This window comes from Neophocaena asiaeorientalis, unplaced genomic scaffold, assembly GCF_003031525.2.
Source record: "Neophocaena asiaeorientalis asiaeorientalis breed wild unplaced genomic scaffold, Neophocaena_asiaeorientalis_V1.1 scaffold597, whole genome shotgun sequence".
Classification (NCBI taxonomy): domain Eukaryota; kingdom Metazoa; phylum Chordata; class Mammalia; order Artiodactyla; family Phocoenidae; genus Neophocaena; species Neophocaena asiaeorientalis.
In genome coordinates, this window is record NW_020172664.1 from 679,866 (window position 1) to 707,818 (window position 27,953).

Sequence of the window (27,953 nt, forward strand, 5' to 3'; positions counted from 1 at the left end):
GTATGGTTTGAACAGATGTGATAAAACAGCGGAAGCAAGGAGTTGACATGATAAAAAGGTGTGCGATCCAGGTGTGACTTAGTGAGAGTAGAGTTGAAAGTGGCCTAAACCTTCTCCTCAACCTTGGCTAGGGCCCGCCTCTCTCGAATTCTGTGGGGCAGGGAAGAGAGATACGCACCCATACACGTAAGTTTGAAAATGGAATTATGAAGATCACAGACTCATAGGATTTAAAGATTGTTTGATGTAGCCACCTTATTTAGCAGATAGAGTCAAATAATCCACCCATCCGCCATCAATGTATATCCCAAATTCTGTGTAATGCTGAAACCAGGAGCTGCTTTCTAACACAACTGAGTGACAATTGAGATCTTTCAGTATTTCTAAGAATTTTGATTTAAAAATGAATAGAAACAAGATAAAGTTATCTAGAACAAAGGACAAAGTGATTTACCTTGAAGAAACTGTTTCAAAGAAAAAGGAAATCTTGAAAGAAGATAGGAAAATTTTTATCAGTTGATTGTACTGTTCACAAATCTATTAAGTCTAATGGAATAGAGTAATCAAAATGTTAGCATATTCCAGAGAGTCAGTTTGTAGTAGTTGAGATCATGGGCTTAAGAATCAAGTAGATCTGCTTAGCCACGTATTTGCTCTGTATAATTGATTTACTTAACTTTGTCCTTGATTTCTTTATCTCTAAAATGAAGGTAATAGTTCCTAACTTGCAGAATTAGAAGCAGTGTTTGTAAAGAACCTAGCATAATGTCTGGAACAAAGTTGATAAATACCAGCAACCATTATTACTCTGAATCAAATAAAAGTAAAGCATTGCTGAACCTTGTATGCAGTGACATGGCAGCTTCTAGACCTGGTTTTACATGGAAAGGTCAAAGAGTAATCTCCCTTGTTGGTAATTAAAGTGAAAAACATTGATTCATTTTCTGAAGGGTAAGTTTGTTACTTCAAAGTGATTGAAAGTTTTAGATGGCTAGATAACCCCTGATATGCCCACCACAATCCTTTAAAACTATTGTGGCTTTTAAAGATAACTTATTTTTGAACTATTCTGTTTCCTGAACTGTGGGCAATTGAGGTTCTAAGTAACTGACTGTACTCCTTTACAGATGCATGGTCATGGAGGCTATGACTCTGATTTTAGTGATGATGAACACTGTGGAGAATCTAGCAAAAGGAAAAAAAAGTAAGTAATTTTTTATTGATCTCTGCTTCCGATCCTTTCTAAATTGAGATGAGGTATAAATAATATTTAAAGTTTTGGCATTGTGTTTACATGTGAAGACAGCGATGCTCTACTGAATGAATTTTTGTTTATTAAACTGTAATGAATTGACTCAAAAATTTGAGAACAGTTATGTAAAAGATAAGAAAGTAATGTTTGTGCTGTGAAGGGATTTATGGAAAGGGAAGCATAAGGAAAAAACGGAAATCAGTTAAAGTTCTTAGATTTCTCTGTTGCATCTATTTTTCATTCAACTGTCAAGGACTCTGCTTGCAACTGTCATAGCTAAGAAGGGGCTTGGTTGGTTGTCCCTTTGCTAGTACTTGACTGCAAAGTGAGGTTACTGTGATGCAGCACAATTCTTAGGATTTTGTGAATGAGCAGACTAAGTGGCCAGAGGAAGGAGTTCATGGAAGTCTTTATTTAATGGAAGAGGTAAGAACTCTTAGCAGATAAAGCCTGAACCTTACAAAGGAGGCCAGATCTTGGTGGAGTAGCTGTGTTTAGGGAGGGGCATTGTTTTCAGCCTTCGGTGCTTAGAAACTTGATTTTATCCATTAACTTAGGAGTGGTTGACTGATTCATATTAACCAAACTTATAAAAATTGGTTTATTATTTGACACTGAAAACAATATATAAGCATACTAATTGGGGCTGAACATTTTTGTTGGGTACTCAGTCTTCATGGATAACCAAAAGAATAGAAATAATTATATAATAAATTACATTTTTATGTAATGAAATTAAAATGCTTTACATTTTCAAGGTTTTTCATTCAAAAATATTACTTTGTAAGAATAGAATTTGAGCCAATCTAGTTGGATAGTCTTGTGTGCTCTAGGATTATATCTATTTAAGTAACTAGGGCTGATCACCTAAAGTCTATATCATCTATAATCAGCCCTTCTTTTTCCGTTATCAGTTACTGAAAGCTTTGTTATCTCTACTTTGCAAACAAGGAAATTGTGGCACAAAAAGATTAAGTAATTTAAGATTAAGATAATGAATGACAGAGCCAAAATTTGAACCAAGGACCCCAGGTGGTGTGACACCAGAACCCATGCATTTGTTAGTCTCGTCTTCTCCATTTTATAGGTATTAAATAAAGTCAAGATATTAATTAAGCTGTTAAAGGAGATGTAAAATATCTCATTGAAGATCAGTGAGTCTTTAAGAGTTGAATTCTTTAAAACATGTTCCAATTATGAAAATAATAAAGAAATAGGAAACACTCTGAGAAAAATGAACTCTTCTAATAATTTTTCTTCTTAACAAACCAGGACAGTTGAAGATGATTTACTGCTCAAAAAGCCATTTCAGAAAGAAAAACATGGAAAGGTGGTCCATAAGCAAGTTGCAGCAGAATTGCTGGATAGGTATGGTACTTCAATGTACATTACTTTTTTTTGGTTTGAGATGTTGGTGATTTGATTATATTAATTAAATATAGACATTTGAATTTGCTTGAAATAAAATTTTTCTTAACAGGGAAGAAGCAAGAAATAGAAGGTTTCATCTCATAGCTATGGATGCTGTATCCTTTTATATTTCTAGATTTTGTGACTAATACAACTTTTTTTTTCTAATACAACTTTTTAAATCTATTTTATTTCATAAAATCTTGTGAAGTCAGATAGACATAAATTTTATATTTAAAGATAAGTGTTTATTGATATGGAATTTTGCCATATATACTTCTGAGTACAGTTCTCTTTTACTAATATATAAGAAAGATTTAGAGGCAAAAAATAATAAAAAACATATTACTAATCTTCTATAAATAGGTTTACAAAGTCCATGTACTTGCAGATATTTTTTCCAATCTATTTTTGTCAAGCTGTCAATATTTCTCATTTTTATACTATTATCTTCAGTCTCATTTTAACTCTTACTCTTTTTTCCTACCTGGTTCTTGGCTATTTAATGTCTTTGTAAAACTGTGTTTAATAATAGGTCTGTTTGATCATTGGAGAAATGCAAATCAAAACCACAGTGAGGTATCACCTCACACTGGTCAGAATGGCCATCATCAAAAAATCTACAAACAATCAATGCCAGAGAGGATGTGGAGAAAAGGGAACCCCCTTGCGCTGTTGGTGGGAATGTAAATTAATACAGCCACCATGGAGGTTCCGTAAAAAACTAAAAATAGAATTACCATATGACCCAGCAATCCCACTACTGGGCATATGCCCTGAGAAAACCATAATTCAAAAAGTCATGTACCACAATGTTCATTGCAGCACTATTTACAATAGCCAGGACATGGAAGCAACCTAAGTGTCCATTGACAGATGAATGGATAAAGAAGATGTGGCCTATATATACAATGGAATATTACTCAGCCATAAAAAGAAATGAAATTGAGTTATTTATAGTGAGGTGGATGGACCTAGAGTCTGTCATACAGAGTGAAGTAAGAAAGAGAAAAATACTGTATGCTAACACATATATATGGAATCTAAAAAAAAAGGTTCTGATGAATGTAGGGGCAGGACAGGAATAAAGACACAGACTAGAGAATGGACTTGAGGACACAAGGAGGGGGAAGGGTAAGCTGGAACGATGTGAGAGAGTGTCATGGACATATATACACTACCAAGTGTAAAATAGGTAGCTAGTGGGAAGCAGCCTCAGCCCAGGGAGATCAGCTCGGGGCTTTGTGACCACCTAGAGGAGTGGGATAGGGAGGGCGGGAGGGAGACGCAAGAGGGAAGAGATATGGGGATATATGTATACATATAGCTTATTCACTTTGTTATACGGGAGAAACTAACACAGCATTGTAAAGCAATTATATTCCAATAAAGATGTTAGAAAAAATAAAAATGAAAAAAAAAATAGGTCTGTTTGTGGACTGTCTCAGGCCTACTGTGGCTTCAGCTTTCAGGCATGAATTGGGGCTGTCTTTAAGTTATACCTTGTTTCCCTGTGATAGCCATCTCTCAGCTCAACTTTTTGGTAAGACTGTGGCTTATTACACAAGCTGCTACCACTGGCCATCCATATTACTGTTGGGAATATTGGAGAGTGAAAGTATTTCTGGGTATTTATTACTGCGGTCAGGATAAGGAGAAGGAGACGACGTCAATTAGATTATACCCACTATCCTGTAGTCACCACTTTCACTTTATTGTTCCTGATCCTTTTCTTTAAGTTATAGAAGTTCTCTTGTCACCAATTTATTTATTCCTCTTATCTCCTAACCCAATAGCTTAGCTTTCCCATGGATCTCATCTGCCACTGCTCCTTTAGCATTTCAACATCTGCTCCTCCTTCTATCACACCACTCAGTTGGGGATGTTGGGGCATCTAGTTACAGCCTGGTGAGGGTGAAAGTCTAGATCCCCTTTTCTTGCATGGCTGGAGGTGGGGCCATAGATTTTCTGGAGTGTTTGGCTGGAATAGAGTAGTTACTGCCTAAAAGTTATCTTTCCTGTTAGGCTGCCTCTCTCCTGATTATTTTGTTACAGGGAACAGACTTTTGTTGGCACTTCTTTTGTCTGTGCTTGTTGGTATTTCCAGCTATCCAGCTTCTTCACCTCCAAGTCTGGCATTCATTAAGCAAAAAGAAAACCTGGGGAACTCAGCACCATGTCATACCATGGGTCCTGAGGTCCGTAGCTGGTCTGCCTTCTTCTCTCTACCTTTCAGAGTCTTCTTATGTTTGTTTTATATATAATTTCCAAGGTTTTTAGTTCTCAGTGGGAGGAATAGGGAGAAGTGCAGTTGACCCTTGAACAAAACAGGGTTTGAACTGTGAGGGTCCACTTATACAAGGATTTTTATTTTACTATATTACTTGTGTAAATATGGGTATTTATTTTACTGTAGTACTAACGATCTGCAGTTGGTTGAATCTACAGATGCAGAGGGCTGATTATACATGATGTGCAGGTTTTGGACAATGAGGAGGGTGGGTGTTCTATCCACCCTGTTCAGGGATCAGCTGTACATCTTTGCTCCATCTTCCAGGAAGCAAAGTCCCACCTACCATCTGCTTTTGTAAATAAAAGTTTTATTGGAACACACCTGTGCTCATTCATTTAGGTGTTATCTGTGCCTACTTCCATGCTAAAGTGGCAGAGTCGAGTAGTTTTAACAGAGACCATATGGCCTGCATATTTACTATTTACAGGAAAAGTCTGCTGACTTGAGCTCTTGAAAGATTTAAGTGACTTGCCAGTGTCACATGACCAGTTTGTGGTAGACCAAGAGCTAGAATCCAGATCTCTGGGTATCTGGCTTTTCTCTTTTTTCTTTTCTGAAATGTTAATTGCTTTCTTGCTCGTTTCAGAATTATGTTTTGATTCGCTATTCTGCTGGAACACATTGTGATCAATTAAATAACTGTTTGTCTTTAATATAATAGGCTGTAGTCACAGACAATATTATGTCAGTTCCGTTATGTGTGTTCAGCTCTAGAGAGAGTACCATGGAGCTTTTTAAAACAAGTACAATGCTCATGTGTCTTGTTGTATTGCACTGAAAACATGACTGTAGCTTCATTGAATATTAAAAGAGTATAAAAAATAACATGTGATCTCGTATATTTACTTCTTTTTGAAAGCCTCATGTTAGGATTTAATATAATAAAAGTTACATCTTCTATTTTGGAGGCTTTATTGTTACTGAAGTAGCTAAATTATATTTTATAATGAAGAAAAATTCTACTCACCTTTAACTTTGGAAACTATAATTTGTTATAGTTACAGGAAGCTATAATTTATAGTTATAGGAATAACTATAATATATAGTTATAGGAAACTATAATTTGAAACTATAAAATGAGTGGTGGTGTGAGGCTGTATATAGGAAGCTGTCCTTCTCTCCAGAGTTATTGCTTGAAAATGTTCAAAAATATAGAGTATTCAGTAGGAAGTGAAAGCCCCTCTACTGTACCGTGTTCACTCTTAACAGTTTAATATTTACCCTTTTTTTAATTTATAAGCATGTATAGTATATATTTGTATATTTTTAAAAAACTAAATAGACTCATACTATGTTTTTTTCCCTACTCACTAATATGTCATTGATACCCAACTACTGAACAAATAAAATCCTTAATTTTTTGCATTTCAGTATCAAAGGCATACAAAGTTTGTAAATGACTATATTTTATACTATGGTGGCAAAAAAGAAGACTTCAGGCGATTGGGGTAAGTGTCATAAAGTTTATTTTACATAATGGGAGGTAGGTATGGGTATCTTTGAAGACTCACAGCTACTATATCTTCTGATTCTGTCATGTTCTCCTGCTTTCCATTCCAGTTTTTTTGTTATAAGGTGGAGAGGCCATTCGAAGCTTCTAGCTAAGCAACTCATCATGACCCCCATTTCTCTGGCAACAGGCCTCAGGCAGCCTGCTGATTCTGGCAATAACAGGATTGTGTGAGGAATACTCACATGCCTGATTATGCAGTGATTTTTTTTTTTTTTCCCCCCACAAGGATCTTTGAAATAATGAACTCTTTAGACCTCAGGTTTGGGATTGCTTTTTAAAAGATAGGACAAACAAGAGACCTCACTCTAATAATTCCCACACATGAAATTCCTTCTTATATCTGAGGCTCTTCTGTCAGAGCCTCTTGGTTTTGTGTGGGTTTTTTTCTCTTTACTTAATGATTTTCCGAGTTGATAGTGCCCTAAAAAACTTTATACCAGCTCATCAGCCCCAAACTTAACTCTCCTCTGAATTTAGCCTGTATTTCTCAACAATCCCTTGTTCTGTCCCCAATCTGTTATCATCTTGAAAGATCATCTCCTTCAGTTCTCTTCCTTACTCAGTCTTCCTAGGAAGATGTAGTAAAATGAGGTGTGAAAAAATTTTTTATATATTTTTAAAATTAGATCACAATAGGATGGTGTTACTTATTTTAGATTCTGAAACTTATTTTCATTCATCTTCCTTATCCATTTAGTGTTCATTCAGATTTCTCATCCTAGTTTTGGTAATTTAGCACCCTTTATATAATTGAACCAGCTCTAGAGATGGGTGGATTCCTTATCCATTTGTTTCTGTAGCAGCACTCTTTATAACTGCCTTTTGAAAATACTGAAATACTTTTTATAAATATACATACATACGTACATATAAAACTATCTTTGTGTATCTTATTTTTACTCAGGTGCTCAAAAATCTCACACACTGTTTAACTTAAGTTTGACTAATTTTGTTTTCATATTGAATTTAAAATTGTTTTATTTCAGGGAAAATGACAAGATAGACATGGATATTATACGAGAAAATCACAGATTCCTATGGAATGAGGAGGATGAAATGGACATGAATTGGTAATTGTACCCGTGTGAGACATAATGCATCAAATGCTATAGTCCTATCTCTCCTGCTCCCTGAGTGTTTTCTTGTTTTGTCACCTGTCCAAAGCATTTGGCCCCTGCATGGAACAGTTCTGAATCGAGAACATAAAACCGTGCCTCAGATTATTGAATCTGGTTTTGATTCTTTTGGTAATTTTTAACAATTTTAACTGACTTCTTATTGCTTGACTTTGTCTTTAAAAAATAATTTGTAAAATTTTTACAGTATTATTTGTTGTCTAGTAGTACGCTTCTTTTTAAATTTTAAAAATATTTTGGGAAAACGTAAAACCTGAAAATGGTTTTAAAAATTCAAACATTACAGAGGGTAAAAAGTGAAGGGTCAGTCTCCTTCTCATCTTTGACTATTAGTCTTCCAGCTTCCCTCCCTAGAGACCCACTATTAATAGTTAATATTCAGATATTCTATGCACATGTAAGTAATGACCTCTTTTAAAACATTAATGTTTATATCATGTGTTATTTATTTGACATTGCCTCCAAGTAGCAAACAATGGTTGAATTTCTAAATATGTAAGATTTATATTTTTTTAATGAATCTAGGGAGAAGAGACTTGCAAAGAAATACTATGATAAATTATTCAAGGAATACTGCGTAGCAGATCTCACCAGATACAAAGAAAATAAGGTATGCCTTCCAGATATTTATAGAAGAAGGTTCTTATTCACGTATAGTATTACTTGTTAATATACTATTGTGCCCTGTATTCTTTTAAGATGCTAATTCAATTCTAAGTTGTCCTCCATCTATGAAGTATCAATTGGACCATTTAACCTCGATAGCTGTGGAATTTACAAAGGGCCCTGAAGTCAAGGGTGACTCTTTGTGAGCTGAGACATGAAAAGTCTAAAATGAAACACAGGTGCCTACTGAATCTTGTTTTATCCTGACTCTAATCCAGAGCCTCAAGTGATTATGATTTGACACTTTGAATGATGTCTTCTTTCACAAATGATGTTTGAAATTGATAGGCTTTTTTTTTCAAATGGATTACCATATAAAGAGGCAGATGCACATCTTCTGTTATGTAAATATCTATTCTAGTAAAAATAGCTCTTATCAGTGCCAATTAGTAATGGCAAATTTCCCTTCCCGCTTTACATCTTACTTTAATTTTTTTTTTAATTAATTTTATTTATTTTTGGCTGCATTGGGTCTTCGTTGCTGCATGCAGGCTTTCTCTAGTTGTGGCGAGCGGGGGCTACTCTTCGTTGCAGTGCACAGGCCTCTCATTGTGGTGGCTTCTCTTGTCGCAGAGCATGGGCTCTAGGCGCACGGGCTTCAGTAGTTGCAGCACGCATGCTCAGTAGTTGCGGCACATGGGCCCTAGAGCACATGGGCTTCAGTAGTTACAGTGTGTGGGCTCAGTAGTTGTGGTGCGCAAGCTCTAGGGCGCGCGGGCTTCAGTAGTTGTGGCATGTGGGCTCAGTAGTTGTGGCACACGGGCTGTAGAGCGCAGGCTTGGTAGTTGTGGTGCACGGGCTTAGTTGCTCTGCAGCATGTGGCATCTTCCTGGACTAGGGATCGAACCCATGTCTCCTGCATTGGCAGGCGGATTCTTAACCACTGCGCCACCAGGGAAGTCCTATTTTAGTTAATGTTAAAGTGATTTTTTAAAAATAGAAGTAGAGTTGATTTACAATATTGTGTTTCAGGTGTATAGCAAAGTGATTTGGTTATATATATTTTTTCCTTTTTCTCGATGCTTTTCCATCATAGGTTATTACAAGATATTAAATATAGTTCCCTGTGCTATCCAGTAAATCCTTGTTGTTTATATTATATATGGTAGTGTGTATTTGTAATCTCATACTCATAATTTATCCCTCCCCCCATATTCCCCTTTGGTAACCATACATTTGTTTTCTGTGTCTGTGAGTCTGTTTCTGTTTTATAAATAAGTTCATTTGTACTATTTTTAGATATCCACCTATAAGTGATATCATATACTTGTCTTTCTCTGTCTGTTTTACTTAGTATGATCATTTCTGGGTCCATCCATGTTGCTGCAAATGGCATTATTTCATTCTTTTTTATGGCTAAATAATAGTCCATTGTATATATATACCACATCTTTTTTATCCATTCATCTGTCGATGGACACTTAGGTTGCTTCCATGTCTTGGCTATTGTAAATAGTGCTGCTATGAACGTTGGGGGTGTGTGTATCTTTTTGAATTAGAGTTTTCGTCTTTTCCAGATACATGCCCAGGAGTGGGATTGCTGGATCATACAGTAACTTTATTTTTAGTTTTTTAAGGAACCTCCATACTCCATACTGTTTTTCCACAGTGACTGCACCAATTTACATTCCCAACAACAGTGTAGGAGGGTTCCCTTTTCTCCACAACCTCTCCAGCATTTATTATTTGTATACTTTTTGATAATAGCCATTCTGACTGGTGTGAGGTGATACCTCACTGTAGTTTTGATTTGCATTTCTCTAATAACTAGCAGTGTTGAGCATCTTTTCATATGCTTGTTGGCCATCCGGATGTCTACTTTAGAGAAACGTCTCTTTAGGTCTTCTGCCCATTTTTTGATTGAGTTTTTTGGGTTTTATTATATTGAGCTGTGTGAGCTGTTTGTATATTTTGGAAATTAAGCCTTTGTTGGTCTCATCATTTGCAAATATTTTCTCCCATTCCATAGGTTGTCTTTTCATTTTGTTTATGGTTTCCTTTGCTATGCAAAAGCTTTTAAGTTTAATTAGGTCCCATTTGTTTATTTTTGCTTTTATTTCTTTTGCCTTGTGAGACTGACGTAAGAAAATATTGCTATGATTTATGTCAGAGAACGTTTTGCCTATGTTCTCTTCAAGGAGTTTTATGGTGTCATGTCTTATATTAAAGTCTTTAAGCCATTTTTAGTTTATTTTTGTGTATGGTGTTAGAGTGTGTGTTCTAACTTCATTGATTTACATGTGGCTGTCCAGTTTTCCCAATACCACTTGTTAAAGAGACTGTCTTTTCTCCATTGTATATTTTTGCCTCCTTTGTCGAAGATTAATTGACCGTGGTGTGTGGGTTTATCTCTGGGCGCTCTATTCTATTCCATTGATCTGTATGTCTGTTTTGTGCCAGAACCATGCAGTTTTGATTGCTGTGGCTTTATAGTATTGTCTGAAGTCTGGAAGGGTTATGCCTCCAGCTTTGTCCTTTTCCCTCAGGATTACTTTAGCAATTCTGGGTCTTTTGTGATTACATATAAATTTAAGGATTATTTATTCTAGTTCTGTGAAAAATGTCATGGGTTATTTGATATGGATCACATTAATCTGTAGATTGCTTTCGGTGGTATGGCCATTTTAACTATATTAAGTCTTCCAGTGCAAGAGCATGGTCTATCCTCCAATTTCATTGAATCATCTTCTGTTTCCTTTATCAGTGTTTTATAGTTCTCAGCATATAAGTCTTTCACCTCCTTGATTAGGTTTATTCCTAGATATTTTTCTTTTTTTTTGGATGCGATTTTAAATGGGAATTTATTTTACTTTCTCTTTCTGGTATTTCATTGTTAGTATGAAGAAATACAGCAGATTTCTGTATATTAATGTTGTATTCTGCTACCTTGCTGAATTCATATATCAGTTTTAGTAGTTTTTGTGCAGAATCTTTAGGGTTTTCTATATAGGGTATCATGTCATCTGCACATAATGACAATTTTACCTTTTCCCTTCCATTTTGGATACCTTTTATTTTTCTCATCTGACCGCTGTGGCTAGGACTTCCAGTACTATGTTGAGTAGAAATGGTGAGAGTGGACATCCTTGACTTGGTCCAGATTTTAGCAGGAAGGCTTTCAGCTTTTCACCATTTAGTATTATGTTGGCTATGTGTTTGTCACAAATGGCTTTTATTATGTTGAGATATGTTCCCTCTATACCAACTTTGGTGAGAGATTTTAATCATGAATGGATATTGAATTGTACCAAAGGCTTTTTATCTATTGAGATGATCATGTGGTTTTTGTCTTTTGTTGATGTGATATATCAGATTGATTGATTTGCATATGTTGAACTATTCGTGTGACCCTGGAATGAACCCAACTTAATTATGGTGTATGATCCTTCTTATGGGTTGTTGGATTCGGTTTGCTAATATTTGTTGAGGATTTTTGCATCTATATTCATCAAAGATATTGTCCTGTAATTTTCTTTTTTGTTAGTGTCTCTGTCTGGTTTTGGTGTCAGGGTGATGGTGGCTTCATAGGATGGCTTTGGGAGTGTTCCCTCCTCTTCAGTCGTTTGGGAGAGTTTGAGAAGGATCAGTATGAGTTCTTCTCACTATGTTTGGTGCAATTCCCCAATGAAGCCATCCAGTCCTGGACTTCTGTTTGCAGGGAATTTTTTTAAATTACAGATTTTATTTCACTTCTAGTGATAGATCTGTTCAAATCATCTGTTTCTTTTTGATTCTGTTTTTACAGGCTATTTCTAGAAACTTGTCCGTTTCTCCTAGGTAGTCCATTTTGTTGGCATATAACTGTTCATAATATCTTATGATTTTTTGTATTTCTGTAGTGTCAGTTATTATTTCTCCCTTTCATTTCTTATTTTATTTATCTGGGTCCTCTCTCTTTTCTTCTTGGTGAGCCTGGCCAGAAGTTTGTTCATTTTGTTTATCTGTTCAAAAAACCAGCTCTTGCTATTATTGATTTTTCTGTTGTTTTTTAATCTTTATTTTATTTATTTCTTCTCTGATCTTTATTATTTCCTTCATTCTGATGACTTCAGGTTTTATTTGCTCTTCTTTTTCTAGTTCTTTTAGGTGGTAGGTTAGGTTGTTTATTTGTGAATTTTCTTGTTTCTTGAGGAAGGCCTGTATCGCCATGAACTTCCCTCTAAGGACTGCTTTTGCTGCATCCCATAGATTTTGTATGGTTGTGTTTTCATTGTTGTTGTCCCGAGATATTTTTTATTTCCTCTTTGATTTCATTGTTGACCCCATTGGTTTTTAGTAGCATGTTGTTTAGTCTTCATGTAATAGTTTTTTCCCTCGTTTCTCTTTGATTTCTAGTTTCATGTGGTTGTGGTCAGAAAAGATGCTTGAAATAATTTCTATCCTCTTAAATTTGTTGAGCCTTGTTTTGTGTCCTAGTATGTGGTCTATCTTAAAGAATGTTCCATGTGTGCTTGAAAAGTATGTGTTTTCTGCTTTATTTGGATGTAGTATCCTGTAGATTTCAATTCAGTCTAACTGTTCTATTGTGTCATTTGGGATCTCTGTTGCCTTATTGCTGTTCTGTCTGGAAGATCTGTCCATTGATGTGAGTGAGGTGTTAAAAGTCTCCTACTATTATTGTATTCCCATCAGTTTCTCCCTTTATGTCTGTTAGTATTTGTTTCATGTATCTAGGTGCTCCTGTATTGTGTGTGTATATGTTAACCAGTGTGATATCCTCTTCTTGTATTGATCCTTTTACCATTATATAGTGTCCTTCTTCGTCTTTCTTTATGGCCTTTGTTTTAAAGTCTGGTATGAGTATTGCTACCCTCGCTTTCTAGTCATTTCCATTTGCATGAAATATCTTTTTCCATCTCCTCACTTTCAATCTATATGTGTCTTTAGCCCTAAAGTGCGTCTCCTGTAGGCAGCATATTATAGGTTCTTGTTTTATTATCCAATCTGCCACTCTGTGTCCTTTGATTGATGTTTTTAGTCCATTGACACTTAAAGTAATTATTGGTAAGTGTATTTATTGCCATTTTAAACCTTGTTTTCCTGTTGATTTTGTATTCTTTGTTCCTTCTTTTTGTTTTTCCTTTTGTGCTTTGATGGTTTTCTTTTGTATTACGCTTGAGTTCCTTTCATTTTGGTTTTTGTGAATCTGTTGTATGTTTTTGATTTGTGTTTACCCTGATTTTCAAGTATGTTAACCCATAACTCTATCTACTTGCTTTAGACTGGTGGTCATAACAGCTCAAACACTTTCTAAAAGATCTACATTTTCTTACTCCCCATCTCCACATTTTGTAGTTTCGATGTCCTGTTTCTCATCTTCATGTTTATTTTTTTGCTGTTCATTGTGATTATAATCGCTTTCACGGAATTTTTTGATTATTTCTTTAATCTATGTACTGCCTAATTTAAGTAGTCTTCAATCTTTTTATATATTTACTTTTCCTATTGTGATTTTCCATTTCTTATAGATTCCTGCTTCTTTTCTATTTAGAGAACACCTTTCAGTATTTCTTTTAGAGTAGGTTTAGTGTTGCTGTATTCTTATTTTTTTCTTGGAGAAATTCTTTCTCTCTCCTTCCATGCTTAATGATAATCTTGCTGAGTAGGGTATCATAGGTTACAGGTTTTTCCCTTTCAGGACTTTAAATGTATCTTGCCACTCCCTTCTGGCATGCACAGTTTCTGTAGAGAAATCAGCTGATACCCTTATGGCGGTTCCCTTTTAACTGACTCTTTGTTTTTATCTTGCTGCCTTTAGAATCCTCTCTAACTTTTGCCATTTTCATTATGATATCTTGGAGTAGGTCCGTTTGGGACTCTCTGTTCTTCCTGTGTCTGGATATCTGTTTCCTTCTTTAGGTTTGGGAAGTTTTCAGCCATAATTCCTTTGAATAAATTTTTGATTCTCTTTCCTCTTTCTTCTTCTGGGATTCCTTTTATGCATAGATTGGCATGCTTTATATTATCCCATAATCTCATATGTTGCTTTCATTTTTTTCTTTCATTTGTCTTTCTGTCTGCTGTTCTTTTTTTTTTTTTTTTTGCGGTACGAGGGCCTCTCACTGTTGTGGCCTCTCCCGCTGTGGAGCACAGGCTCCGGACGCACAGGCTCAGCGGCCATGGCTCACGGGCCCAGCCGCTCCGCGGCATGTGGGATCCTCCCGGACCGGGGCACGAACCCGTGTCCCCTCCATCGGCAGGCGGACTCTCAACCACTGCGCCACCAGGGAAGCCCCCTGTCTGCTGTTCTGATTGGGTGATTTCCATTATTCTGTCTTCCAGATCACTTATTCATTCTTCTACCTTATTTAGTTTGCTATTTATTTCCTTTAGCTTGGTTTTCATCTTGGCAGTTGGGTTGTCTAATTTTGATTGACTCCTCTTTATAGTTTCTAGTTCCTTGTTATGGTGATCTGCATTTCTATCAATAGTCTTTCTTAATTCCTTCAGCATTTTTATTACCTCCTTTTTGAGCTTGGGGTCGGGTAGACTGGAGAAGTCTGTTTCATTGTTCTTTCAGGGGATTTCTCTTGTTCTTTTAATTGGAAATAGTTCCTTTGTTTTTTCATTTTACTTATATTTCTTTGACTATGAATTTAGGAGAAACAGTTATCTACTGTGGCTGTTTTTATGTCAGAGCGACCCTGTGTAGACTGTGGGAATCCAGTATTCTTGGTGCAAGGGTTGTTTTTGGTAGGATTCTTGCCATATCTTTTCTCAGGGTGTGTTGGCCTTTGTCCCCTTGATGGCAGTGTGTTTGGTGGTGTTGTGATCAGAGCCTGCACTGGATGTTGAGTAGGGCCTCCTCTTTGCTCTGTGGTTGTCACAGCCCTGTCAGGGGCAGGGTCTGCTTCCCAGTTGTAGGAGTAGAAGCCCCCACCCAGGTCAGGTTCTAAGCTGCAGTGTGAGGTAGGTGGGACTGGAGCACTCTCTCTGGGAAAGGAGCTACTGTGTATTCTTCCCCAGGAGCTGTCCACTGGGACGTGCAACTGTGATGCTGCCTGCCACCTGGTGCATGCACCCACAAAGATCAGTGTTGTTGGCCCTGCCTTCAGTGGCTGGTTCCTCTGTGGGAGCACTGGTAATGGGCTTGGAGGTCCCTTAGGCACGTATGCATGCTTACAAAGCCACTGATGGAAAACCTCCTGAAGGTGTGTGCACTGTGGGAGCTCCGGTCACTGGCTCAGACTTCAGCCCTGCCTCCGCCTGCGCGCACCCACAGAGTTTGCAAAACCCGCAGTGGCCGGAGCTATGCCCCATTGCAAGCATGCTGATAATGAGCCTGCTGTGGCAGAACCACTCTCTGTCCTGTGCACACCCCCAGTTTTGGCCCAAGCCACACTCCTGGCCCTTCAGGCTGTCTTCACGCAGCCAAGCCAAGTCCTCTTCCCAAGTCTGTCCACTGAAGCCCAAGTTTCACTACCCAGTTGCTGTGCACTTCAGGCACGTGTCTCTGGCTAGGAAGTGCAGCGACATGGCGGGGACCATCTATACTGGTCTTTCTTTACCCTGCAGGGCTGCAGACCAGCTCCCATGCTCTTCTCTCGAGCCTCTGAAGCTCCCTATCTGTCCCAGCAGACCTCCCAGCTGGTGAAGGAGGTTCCCAGGGTGAGGGGACCTTTCCTTTTTCACAGCTCCCTACCAGGGGCGTAGGTCTCATCCCAATTCCTCTTCTTCTCCCTGTTCCCTTTGTCTTCCCCAGTTATGTGGGGATCTTTCTTTCAGCTCTGGTTGTATAGGATCTTCAAGCTTTCAGTAGGTATTCTCTGAGAATTGTTCTACGAGTAGATGTATTTTTGTTGTATTTGTGGGAGGAGGTGAGCTCCATGTCTCTCTGCCATTTTGATCGCCTCCTCTAGGATGATTTTTATTCCTATCTCATTTTTCACATTTTTACCTACTGATAGATAAATTGACCCAGAAACAAATGAGCTCAGTTTGAAATGGGAGGGGAAGGAATGTTGCATAAATCTGTATGTTTTGGATAGTGTACATCTGTATTGTATTAAGAAAGACAACCTATTTTAAAAGTTTTTTAAAAAAAAAATTAATTTATTTTTGGCTGTGTTGGGTCTTCGTTACTGCTCACAGGCTTTCTCTAGTTGGGGTGAGTGGGAGCTACTCTTCGTTGCGGTGTGTGGGCTTCTCCTTGCAGTGGCTTCTCTTGTTGCGGAGCACAGGCTCTAGGTGCGTGGGCTTCAGTAGTTGTGGCTCTCGGGCTCTAGAGCTCAGGCTCAGTAGTTGTGCACATGGGCTTAGTTGCTCTGTGGGATCTTCCTGGACCAGGCCTCCAACCTGTGTCCCTTGCATCAGCAGGCGGATTCTTAACCACTGCGCCACCAGGGAAGTCCCTAAAAAGCTATCTTAGATTTGTTTATCCGAAGGATTTCTTTTCATTTTAATAGTTAAATCTCAGAACCATAATTGGTTTAATAATTTTTCACTAGTGCCTTTAACATGTGGGTTGCTTCACAATATTCTTATAGATAGTAGTAGTGTGCATTTTTATAACCCCGTTTACAAACCCCAGCACTTGGTGTATCCCCAGAACTTCCTCAGTTTCTTGTAAACTAGCTCTCATCTCTAATAGTTATTGACCATATTGAATCCAAAAAGCATCACAGCAGTTGGAGTTACTTGAAGGTATTATACTGCAAGTTGAGGGTGAAGTATAAGTCTTTCAAGGAGCACATAACAAAACTTTTTCAACCCTGGTTCATTTGTTGATTGTCTTCCAGTATTTATAGAGGACTGGGCTGGGTGCTGTGGGTTAAAGCATGGTGTCTGCCCTCAAAAAATAACTATAGTTGAGGGAAGAAAGTGGATATAAATAAATAAATATTTGTATTCCCCATTTATTTTGTTTTCATTTTTGTTTTTGTGGTACACAGGCCTCTAACTGTTGTGGCCTCTCCCGTTGCGGAGCACAGGCTCATTCCCCATTTATAAAAACACAGTATATTACTGGAAATCATACTTTATAGTGCATAGGGACTTCCCTGGTGGCGCAGTGGTTAGAGTCCGCCTGCCAGTGCAGGGGACATGGGTTCAATCCCTGGTCCGGGAAGATCCCACATGCCACGGAGCTACTGAACCCATGAGCCACAACTACTGAATCCCGCGCACCTAGAGCCCGTGTTCCGCAGCAAGAGAAGCCACCGCAGTGAGAAGCCTGTGCACCGCAATGAAGAGTAGCCCCCACTCGACACAACTAGAGAAGCCCGCGTGCAGCAGCAAAGACCCCATGCAGCCAAAAAAATAATAATAAATAATTTAAATAAATAAAGTGCATAATCTTGAAACAAGTTGTGTTTTTCTATTAGAACATGATGAGTTAGTTAGATACCAGGGTAAGTGCAAGTAAGAAATCACATATGACTTGCAGGTTTTGAGTATAGATCCTAGAGAAATAGGAAATATGGAGAGAGGGACATCTTTTTTCTTAAGGCTGTTTTTTAGAGCAGTTTTAAGTTCACGGCAAAATTGAGGGAAAGGTAGAGAGATTGCCCATATCTTGCTCCACACATACCAGGGGGATCTTCTTGGCAAAGATAATGATTGTTTTTTTTGGCATAGTATTTTGGAGAAAGAGTAATGCTGTTGACTTTCTTGCTACTATGCATTTTCTCATAGTTTTACTTACACAAAGGCAGTGTTTTATTCATTTTTAATTAACAAGCTCCTAGCTAAGTGCCTAATATATATAGTAGATACTTAGGGCATTTTTAGTGAATTCCAGCCTTTGTTTCACACCCCTGTTTCCTTCTTTGTTGTTTTTTCCCTTTCATCATTGAGAATTTGGTTGGATCATTGTATCAGTTAGGGTAAGATTCAGCTACAGGGACCAGCAAGCAGTTCCAAGTAACAGTGGCTTAAATGAACTACAAGTTTGTTTTCCTTTCCCATAAAAGTCCAGGTGGATGGTCATGGAACTTTGTGTTGTCAGGAAGTCAGGATACTTCTCTCTTATTGCTTGCATGTGTGACCTCCTTGTTCTAGAGGGTAGAGTGAGAAGAAAAGGAGGCTAAGCACCACAGATGTATGGGCTTAAAAATAGAATTAAATACAGAGTTATTTTCAATTTTTTATTTCTTTTTTTCCTAGACTGGGGGATTTTATTTTATTTTCAGTTAGAATATTTTGAAATATTTCAAGCCCTCATTTGTGTTTAAAATACAGAATTGCCTAATTCAAATAATAGATGATTAAAAAATAAAATAAAAATAAGCAAAGTTAACCAGGCATTGAACGCTTCATCTGAATTATCTTCCTTAATTACAACAACCTATGAGATTAGGATTTTACTCATAGAAAGGAAATAGACTGAGAAATTAAGTAACATTCCCAACCTCACAGCTAGTTAATAAATGATAGAGCTTGCATTGGGTCAGCATGATTCTAGAGCTGAGCTTTTAACTATATGGTAAATTGAATAGAAAACTAAACTGTTTACTAAAATAGTAATTTAGCATATGAATGTGAGTCTTAAAGATAGTGGAGAAAACATTTTAACACTGTATCATTTTTAGCCAAAAAGCAAATAACAGTTGACCCTTGAACAACATGGGTTTGAACTGTGTGGATTCTTTCACTAAATACGTACTATAGTACTACACAGTCTGTGTTGGTTCAGTTTGCAGATGTGGAACCCTGGATTTGGAGGGCTAAGTGTAAATTTATGCTCAGATTTTCAACTGCGTAGTGGTCAGTGCCCCTAAACCCCATGTTCAAGGGTCAACTATAAAGTTATGTTTAGGAATCTGGAGGGAAATTTAACAACTTTCCACTTTAGGGCTCCAGACTGGTATCATCGCTCTTTCCTGTTCATTACTATTCTGTTGTAGTGGGAAAAGAGCTATATACCAATGAATGGTTGTGGTTGTGTTCCATTAAAACTTTATTTATAAAAATAGGCAGCAGGCCTGTAGACCATTATCTGCTAACCCCTGGTGTACTATACACCAGATACTATTATAAGTATTGTATATGTATTATTCCATTTAAACGTCTTAACCCAAAGCAGTAGTACTTGTGTTATCTCTGTATGAGGCAACTGAGCCACAAATAGATTAAATAACTTGTCCAGTATTACATAGCTGTGAAGCGATGGAGCTAAGACATAAACCCAAACAATCTGACTCCAAAGACTGTACTCTCATAGTATACTGCTTCTTTATTGTACTAGAACTTCTTTTTTTTCTGTCAGTGTCATAGAACAGTATATATTTTTTGTTAATTTACATACCTTGTGCCTGGCACCTATAACTTTTAATAAGAAGTCTAAAAGTAAAGAGGATCGGACTTCCCTGGTGGCGCAGTGGTTAAGAATCCACCTGCCAATGCAGGGGACACAGGTTCAAGCCCGGGGCCAGGAAGATCCCACATGCCACGGAGCAGCTAAGCCTGTGTGCCACAACTACTGAGCCCACACGCCACAACTACTGAAGCCCATGCACCTATAGCCTATGCTCTGCAACAAGAGAAGCCACTGCAATGAGAAGCCTGTGCACCGCAATGAAGAGTAGGCCCCGCTCGCAGCAACTAGAGAAAGCCCGTACACAGCAATGAAGACCCAACACAGCCAAAAATGAATAAATAAACTGTTTTAAAAAGTAAAGAGGATTGTTCCTTAACAGAGAAGTTGGTAATTGTTCAGATGTACTTTTAAATACCTAGAATCCTATAAGGAGAGAAAAAACTATCATGAGGGGAGTTAGGTTTACTTTTTAGATTAGTAAGTGTCATTATGTTAATTGTTGGCTCCATGATAAGGTTTATCTACAATTTAAATATTGTTTAAATTTACTCTGGCATAAATGTATTTTTTTTTTCTTGTCAGTTTGGATTTAGGTGGCGAGTAGAAAAAGAAGTAATTTCAGGGAAAGGTAATTCTTTTTTTATTTTAGTTTTTAATAGGATAAGGTTATTTTGTTATATTATTGAAGTCACTGGGTAAGATTATTCCTAATGTATACAATAAGTGATTATCTACAAAATACAAAGTAAAATTAGAGAAGGTGTATTAATGATATATTGCTAACAAAGTTCAGAATATAATGCTTTAATGGTTTTTACGTTTAGAATTTTTGCTTCTAGGATATTCAATTGCGGATAAGTAGAAAATGTTCAAAGAGTTAAAAGTTTCCGAGGAAGGAAACTATCAACAGATGAATACTTGAATTTTTCTCTTTATTAATTTTTGGAATAATGTGTTGGTATTACTGTATTCCAGTCGAATCCACATTTTGCAGATAGAAATTAAATATTACTTTGAGCCTAATAATTTTCAGACAGGCTAGTTCTTAGGGAGTCACTGAGCTTGAGCCCAAATATTTAGTCTTACAGAAAAAGAACAAGCATTTGGTAGACAATCAGTAAATGCTTTTTCTTTTTTTATTTTTTTTTTTTTATTTTTTATTTTTTTTATTTTTTTTATTTTTATTTTTTTATTTTTTTTTAAGTAAATGCTTTTTCTATGCATTGTAATCGATTCATAAAATTTTTCTGAAAATTTAATATTTCTGTACTGTCTCATGCTATAAAATTAGCTTTGTATTATTGGTGCTTGCATTTAAGTGTTAATCTTTATACTGTCTCACGCTATAAAATTAGCTCTTTATTGGTGATTGCATTTTAAGTGTTAATGCTTCTGAAAACTACATAGGAACATTAAGGAAATAATTTTAAACTAAAAACTTTTAAAAATCTTTGAAAATAAAAGTTTCATTTTTAAATGATTAAATAAACATTTATGCTGTCAGTATGGCTCATATACATCTTCCATAAATTAAGATCAGCCCTAAAGGTACTATAGAGGAGAAGGAAAAAGAATAATTTTAAAGCTATTTTAAACTTTTCTTAGCATTACATTTTAGTTTGTGCCTTTACCTAAGACAATGAGAACTGTTGAAATGTCTATCACAATTTAAAAATTTTATACTTTTATTGAATGGAATTTTCAGGTGACGGTAAGTAATGCTGCTTTTAAAAAAAATTGATGGACATTCTCTAAATTCATGTAATTGAAAAAAGTTTTAGTTGAGAAGGGGAAAGAAAGCTATTTGCTGTGACTGAATCTTGGTGCTTTTTTAACAATAGAGCCATTGCTAAACACATACAGATTTAATGAAGTATTTATTTGGAATGAGTAAAACAATGCCAATTTAGAAAAGTTATCAGCCTTTGAACTGGTAATTTTCAAAATTCATTTTGACAGTTTCTTTTTTATGAAAAAAAAGCCGTTCCTATTGGTGCAAATTATTGAGATATAAATGCTTTTTTTTAGTTTGTGCAAATAGGTTTGATCTTGTCTTTTTCTGTTGAAGTTAATAATTGTTGAGTAGTTTTATTTTTTTTTTTCCCTCTTGGATCATCAGTATTAGTCCTTTTTTGCATATGTTTTAATATACAATGGATATGATAATAAGACATTGATTTTAGTGTCAAGTGATTCTAAAATTTAGAGCATCAGGTTTGATTACCCATTCTACTTAATCTCAAAATGCTAGTTAAAATATGTTTTAAATGTCATTTTATGCTGGTACTTAAATGCCATATTAAAAATTTCAATTTTTATCAATTTTAATATTATTAAATATTGAAAAAGATTGTCCCAGTTATAAGTGCATGTACTTTGGAAAATATACTTATTCTTTTAGGGTATTAGTGAGTACACTTTTCTAGTACTTCCATCTTCCAAAGTGTAAGATTCCCTTACACGGAGTCACTAAAACTCTGTATCTTAATATAAATAGTCAACTTGATAGTCAACTATCTATCAGGTAAAGAATTCTGGAACTGTTTTTTTTTTTAAACAGTTCATTCAGCAATTTGATTTGATTGTTGAACATACCACAATTATTGTGGTCAGTTTTTTAATGATTATTTTATAAAGCTAGGAATTTATATATGTATGTCATGTATGTTATGTATGTATGTTGAGTAAATTTCAGAGGTAATACCAGATTGTATAGATAAATATTGTCACCAACCATCATAGCTAATATTCCTTCCTTTATTTGCAGGCCAGTTTTGCTGTGGAAATAAATGTTGTGATAAAAAAGAAGGCTTAAAGAGTTGGGAAGTTAATTTTGGTTATATTGAGCATGGTGAAAAGAGAAATGCACTTGTTAAATTAAGTAAGTTGACTTTAGGTGGGGTAAGATTGATTTCTTCAAAGTTTATCTAGTAATTTAGATTTTAAAATATATAGGCTAATTTAAGATCCAATTAAAAATTTTTAATGTATCTTCTTGGGAACTCTTTTTTTCTCAGAGCTTCTAAAAGTTACAAGAGTGACATTAGGGGAAATAGTTCTAATGCCAAAGGTAAACCAGTAATTCGTGAAGTGAAGACCTCTTTCCATTAATTTGAGAATGTCACCAGTGCAGAGTGAGATGCAAAGTATCAGAAAAGGCAATATAAAATCTCGCATTAGCTGATAGCCATATTGTTATGGTGTAGACTTTATTGACTGTCAATAAAGAAAAAATTTTAGAAGGGCAGATTTTTCTTGATATTAGTCTTAAAAGCTTAGGATTATAACCCAGAATACAGAAGTTTCTCTTAATATACATGTTTTAGGATCTGTTGCTTATTCTTTTTTTTTCTCCTAAGCTAGTCTTTTATGTGTCAGCTTCTTCTCTGCCTCATGTTAACAACCTTCTCTGGTTCCTAAATACGTGTGCCCTTAGAGTGTCTGCCCACTCTGGGTAGAAATCAAGGATTTCCCCATATGCTACTTGGTACACACCAATGAAGGTTGGTGTCTGAGTTCTTCCTGGAAGTGCTTATGAGGAAGAGTCAACTAGTGTGAACTGAGATTAAAGCAAAAATGAGACCACAATAGAGGAACTTTTTTGAAAGTTCTTTTACATTTCAAAACTCTTAGAGTACTTCAGAGGAAATGACTATACCCACACTATTGTTATTAGATGTCTTTGATGTGAGATACAATTCTGCCTGTGAAACAGTTTGCTTTTAGAATAACTTGACAGCACCATTTTCTAAAGCAATGGCAGAATATTTTCAATTTCTCAAGCATTCTAATTCAATTTTTATTATATATATACATTTTTTGAGGTGGGAGAGAATCAGATTGTTTTCTTCAGATTATTTGTTTCCCCTCTTACAGTAAAGGAATGTAAAGAAAAATGACAATTTATGATATTAAAAGTAAAGTAGCAGTGCAGTTGTTAAAATTTAGCAATTCTGTGCTGTTACTCTTTTTTTTTTTTTTTTTTTTAGGATTATGCCAAGAATGTTCCTTTAAATTAAATTTTCATCACAGGTAATATGATCTTTTAAAATGTGGTTGTTAATTTTAGTACTCTTGGACGTAGTCACCTGCACTGGATGTCTAAAGTAGACTTGAGTGGTTGATGGTTTAATTAGTTGGTTGTATATAAAATCCGCCATTACCATATGACCACATAAACCAGGGAACTGGAAGTTCGTCATGCCTAACTCTAGTCAAGCAGTTTTAAATGTGAAGGCCTGTGCAGGGTGGTAGATAGATGTTAGAATTTTTGGTTTGGAATCAGTGTTCAGATACTGTAATATTCTTAGAAACTATATTGTAAAGCAGGTCTTCATAAAGTGATTCCTATGTCTCATTCAAGCATTGTTTTAATTAGAGTTTGTCATTCTTACAAAGGATTATACCTCTATACTCATTTTAGATGTTAAAGTCAGGCTCCTATTGAATGAGCTAGACTGTGTCTGCCATACTGAATGGGGAAGGAGTATCATTGTTCTGCATTGTGCAGTATATATAGATAGTAGGCTTTCCTGTGTATTCCTCTCAGCTAATCCACTTGCTAGTCTTCTTGGGCAAGCTGTGTAACCTCTGTAAGACTCAATTTTATTATCTCTAAAAATGAGTATACTAAGGTTATTGTGGGGATTAAATGAAAATGCATATAAAACGCTTGACACAGTGTCTGACGTATGGTAAGTCAAGCATAATGAAGTCCCTGGCGTTGCAGATGTTCAGACAAAATTTGTGTAACCTGGCATGATTGTAGTGGTCAAGTTTCATGTCCTGAGTAACACTTGAAAGTCTTAACAGTAAGATTCTGCAACTTTATAAAATGTATATATTAGTATATTAATTTAAAATCAGCTGTGTTCTAAATGAGCCTTATCTAGTATTTTAGCTATTAAAAATAAATAAAAAATTTTAAATTCTTAAAATTAGCAAAGTTTTTAGATTACTTGATTTCCCCTCTCTATCAATGATACTGGAAGATAACAAAGTTTTATTTGACCTTGAGTTTCGAGCTTCATTTCAAGATTGAAATTATTCTTACAAGAGGCAAGAAGTTATTACTGTCTTAAACAGTATTGTAGTATTTGGTGTATCTTAATTTGAAAGGTCTGATAAGCAAGTTTCTTGAAAGAAATCCACTCTGTTGTCTCTTCATCCTCTTTCCCAGTCCCAGTTTCAGCATTATCACCTTTTCCTGTTTCGTGTTTATTTTCTTAACCAATTAAAATCAGTTGTTTGCCAGCTACGGCACTGACAACCTTGTAAACTTGGCCTAGAAGAGATAAAGCTACAGCAGTAAAAGGATAAGTGGTCTAAAGTAGATATATGAGTTAACAGTAAGCTTTTCCATCCTCATTCTATTATACCTTTGCTGTATTCCTTTATTCTTAAGAGTAGAATTTTCTATTTACTGGTGGTTGAGAACTGTTAGAGTGGTTTCTTCTTGTATGTGTTTTTTCAAAGTGTAGGTAGATATGAATTATGTGGAGGAAAATGAGATTTGATTTTGTAATTTTTTTAGAATGGCTAAATGATAAAATATAGAAAAGAAATGAGTAAAAGCTGTGATTTACATTTACTAAGGTTTGTGCACAGAACTTATAAAAAATAATCCTTTGTGTCAGAGTGCTCAGGCTTCATAATCTTACAGAATTGTTTTAATTAATACACTAACCTAAAATATTTACAGACTCATTTAAGGGTTCCTTATTATGTAAGCTACATTTTAAAAATGAGTACTTTAACTGATTTGACTTTTTTACCCATTGATTTTTATTTTTTGGAAAAATTCAGTTGAAAAAGTTAACTTTATATTATTCAACATAAAGGAGAAAAGAAGTCAAGTCAAAAAAAAGAAAGGATAAAGCCAGAAAAGATTGTGAAGAGTCATCACATAAAAAATCCAGATTATCTTCTGTAGAAGAGTCCTCTAAGAAAAAGGATAAAGGTAAAAGGGAATTAAAATAAAATATTTACTCATATTTCTGAACATGAAGTATAATCTGCCATATGTCACAAATGTTGAATTTAATTAGTAAATGCATTTAGAATTCTGTTTTATAGTAGTTGAAAGGAAACTGGTTGGAGAATTTAGATATGAATTTACAGTAACTTACAGGAGTTTCAATAACAAGGTTGGTTTTGATTCATTTTTGGCAGATGGTATAATATTGCAACAGCATTCTAATTTCTGGATTTGTTACTTACAGACTTGTTACCTTGAGTAAGTCACTGAATTTCTTGAGTTTCACTTTCCTCGTGTACATAGTGGTGATAGGAATACCTGCTCTCTATACTGCTGGCGCTTATTGTGGAGAATCAAATAAGGATGTGAAAGGCACTTTGAACACTGTAAATCAGTACCTAACCTATAAGTCAGTTTAACATTGTAACACTGTGATTTCAGTTATCATGGTCTGTGTGATTTTTCTCACTAGCTTATGAGTTTCTTGAAATGATAGAGGTTGATATGTATGTGTCCTCAGAACCTAACATGGTGCTGTGCACATACAATTAGTAAATAACTGTTAAATTCAAATCCAAGTCAACTGCTACTTCTTCCTCAGCAGTCCTTAAGCTAAGCCTTAGTTTTCTCATGTGTAAAATGGTCATGATAATCTTACCTAGTAAGTCATAGGATTTTTCAGAAGTTGAAATGAGATAATGCATGTAAGCAGTTTGCATAGTACTTGGTACATAGTTAGCTATTACGAAGGTTACTGCTAGTTGCTTTTTTAGTCCATAATAAAGTAGAGTCAAATTGACTATAACTTAGAGTGAATTGGACTTAAATTAGGTAGGTAATGGTAGATTGAATTAGATTCCAGCCTATGTTAACATAATACTTGAACAGGAGAGGACTGCCTTGCTCCAGCTATGAAGATCATAAGATATGTTATGTTCTTACGTACACTTTTTTCTTCTAACATGTCATGATACATTCAAGTATATGTATTGCCAAGTTTTTGACTTGGTAAAATCGATAGATGTTGAGAGGAAAAATACTGATATTCTATTGTTTATTGAGAAATGGTATTTGAAACAGAATACCTTTTTTGTCTCTAAATCACGTTTCAAATTTCAAAATAAATTTTAATTAAGTGTGCGAATCTCATTTGAGTTTTTAAAAATTTTTATTTATCCTCATGTGCCAGTAAAATATTTAGTGTATTATATCTGAGGATTTTGTAGCATTTACTATTATATAATATATTTATATCATAGTATGATACTATGTTAATCATTGCATATTCCAAATTAAAGAAGAACTAATCCCTGCCTTATAAAAGTTTATTCAGTACCTCCAAAACAGATAATTAGGTAGCTGGATACTCAGGACTAGGGATGGGGTTGCACCCCTCAAATCATAATATATATATGCATGTGATCTTCCTTATAGATGTTTTTCCTTTAGTGTTCTATATTTCGGTAGGCGATACCTCTGTCAACCTAAAAACTAATATTGGAAATCGGGAAATTATCCTTGATGCCTTCTTTTTTTCTCGTTACTTATGTAAATACTATCAGTTTTACCCCCAGGGTATGTATTTCTCATGTTCTCTCTAGTCTAGTTCAAACTACCATGTTTTCTCATCTAGGCTACTACTATATTGTCCATACTGATTCTAACACTGTCTTGTCATCCCACCTCCCTCTCCTTAATCCATTCTCCATCTAGTAGTGATTTCCTATGTTCTTAGGATATAACCAATATCTGGACAAAGCCCAAAGGCTCTATATGATCCAGCATACAAGGCTTGTTTATCACTACTCTTCACCTTACGTTCACACTCCACCCACATAGCCTTTCAGTTTCTAGAAAATGTCAAACTTCTTTCTGTTTAAGGACTGTATAGGTGCTGCTTCCTCTCTAAAACCTCCAGTCCCATCCTAACTCATCCTTCAGATTTAAGCTTAAATGTCACTTCCTCGGATCCTTTCCTGACCATGAATCTAAATTAGGACTCCCATTTATAATGCTTTCACAACCTTGGAACTTTTCCTTCATTACACATATGACAGTTACATAAAACACAAGGAGAACAGGGGTTCTGTCTGCTGTGTTCATTGCTTTATCCCTAGCACCCCACTAGCACAGGTAAGGCATAAATAATAAAGAATAAGAAAATGAAAGACTTGAAGATTGTTTCAGGGCAACTTCAGAGATAGAAAACCAAAGCAGAGTGGAATTGAGACATCTGTGCCTTATATACTCTTTATTCAGAGCACCTTTCATAGCAGAGAGCACAGGGTATAGTTCTTTTTTTCAGCTTCTTTGGTATAAAGCAGAAAATGACAACATCTTAGCAAACTTTTAGGAAAACCGTGTAGACCTCTTTAATATCTTCTCATCTGGGATCAATCATCTGGAATTAGGTTGATCTTGATATGATACTTTCTTGCCAGGCCACCTT

At 35.8% G+C, this 27,953-nt stretch overlaps 1 protein-coding gene across 2 annotated transcripts in view; it reads left to right on the forward strand.

Moving 5' to 3' along the window:
• Positions 1–27,953, forward strand: part of LOC112396025 (protein FRA10AC1) — a 39,455-nt gene that overhangs the window by 819 nt on the left and 10,683 nt on the right. For both annotated transcript variants that reach the window (XM_024739496.1, XM_024739495.1), the window contains exons 3-12: positions 1,128–1,204; positions 2,525–2,620; positions 2,733–2,778; positions 6,327–6,403; positions 7,455–7,538; positions 8,130–8,214; positions 20,110–20,155; positions 22,295–22,408; positions 23,517–23,559; positions 25,368–25,486. In XM_024739496.1, the coding sequence (XP_024595264.1) occupies positions 1,128–1,204; positions 2,525–2,620; positions 2,733–2,778; positions 6,327–6,403; positions 7,455–7,538; positions 8,130–8,214; positions 20,110–20,155; positions 22,295–22,408; positions 23,517–23,559; positions 25,368–25,486 (787 nt within the window). The remainder of the gene's footprint in view (positions 1–1,127; positions 1,205–2,524; positions 2,621–2,732; positions 2,779–6,326; positions 6,404–7,454; positions 7,539–8,129; positions 8,215–20,109; positions 20,156–22,294; positions 22,409–23,516; positions 23,560–25,367; positions 25,487–27,953) is intronic.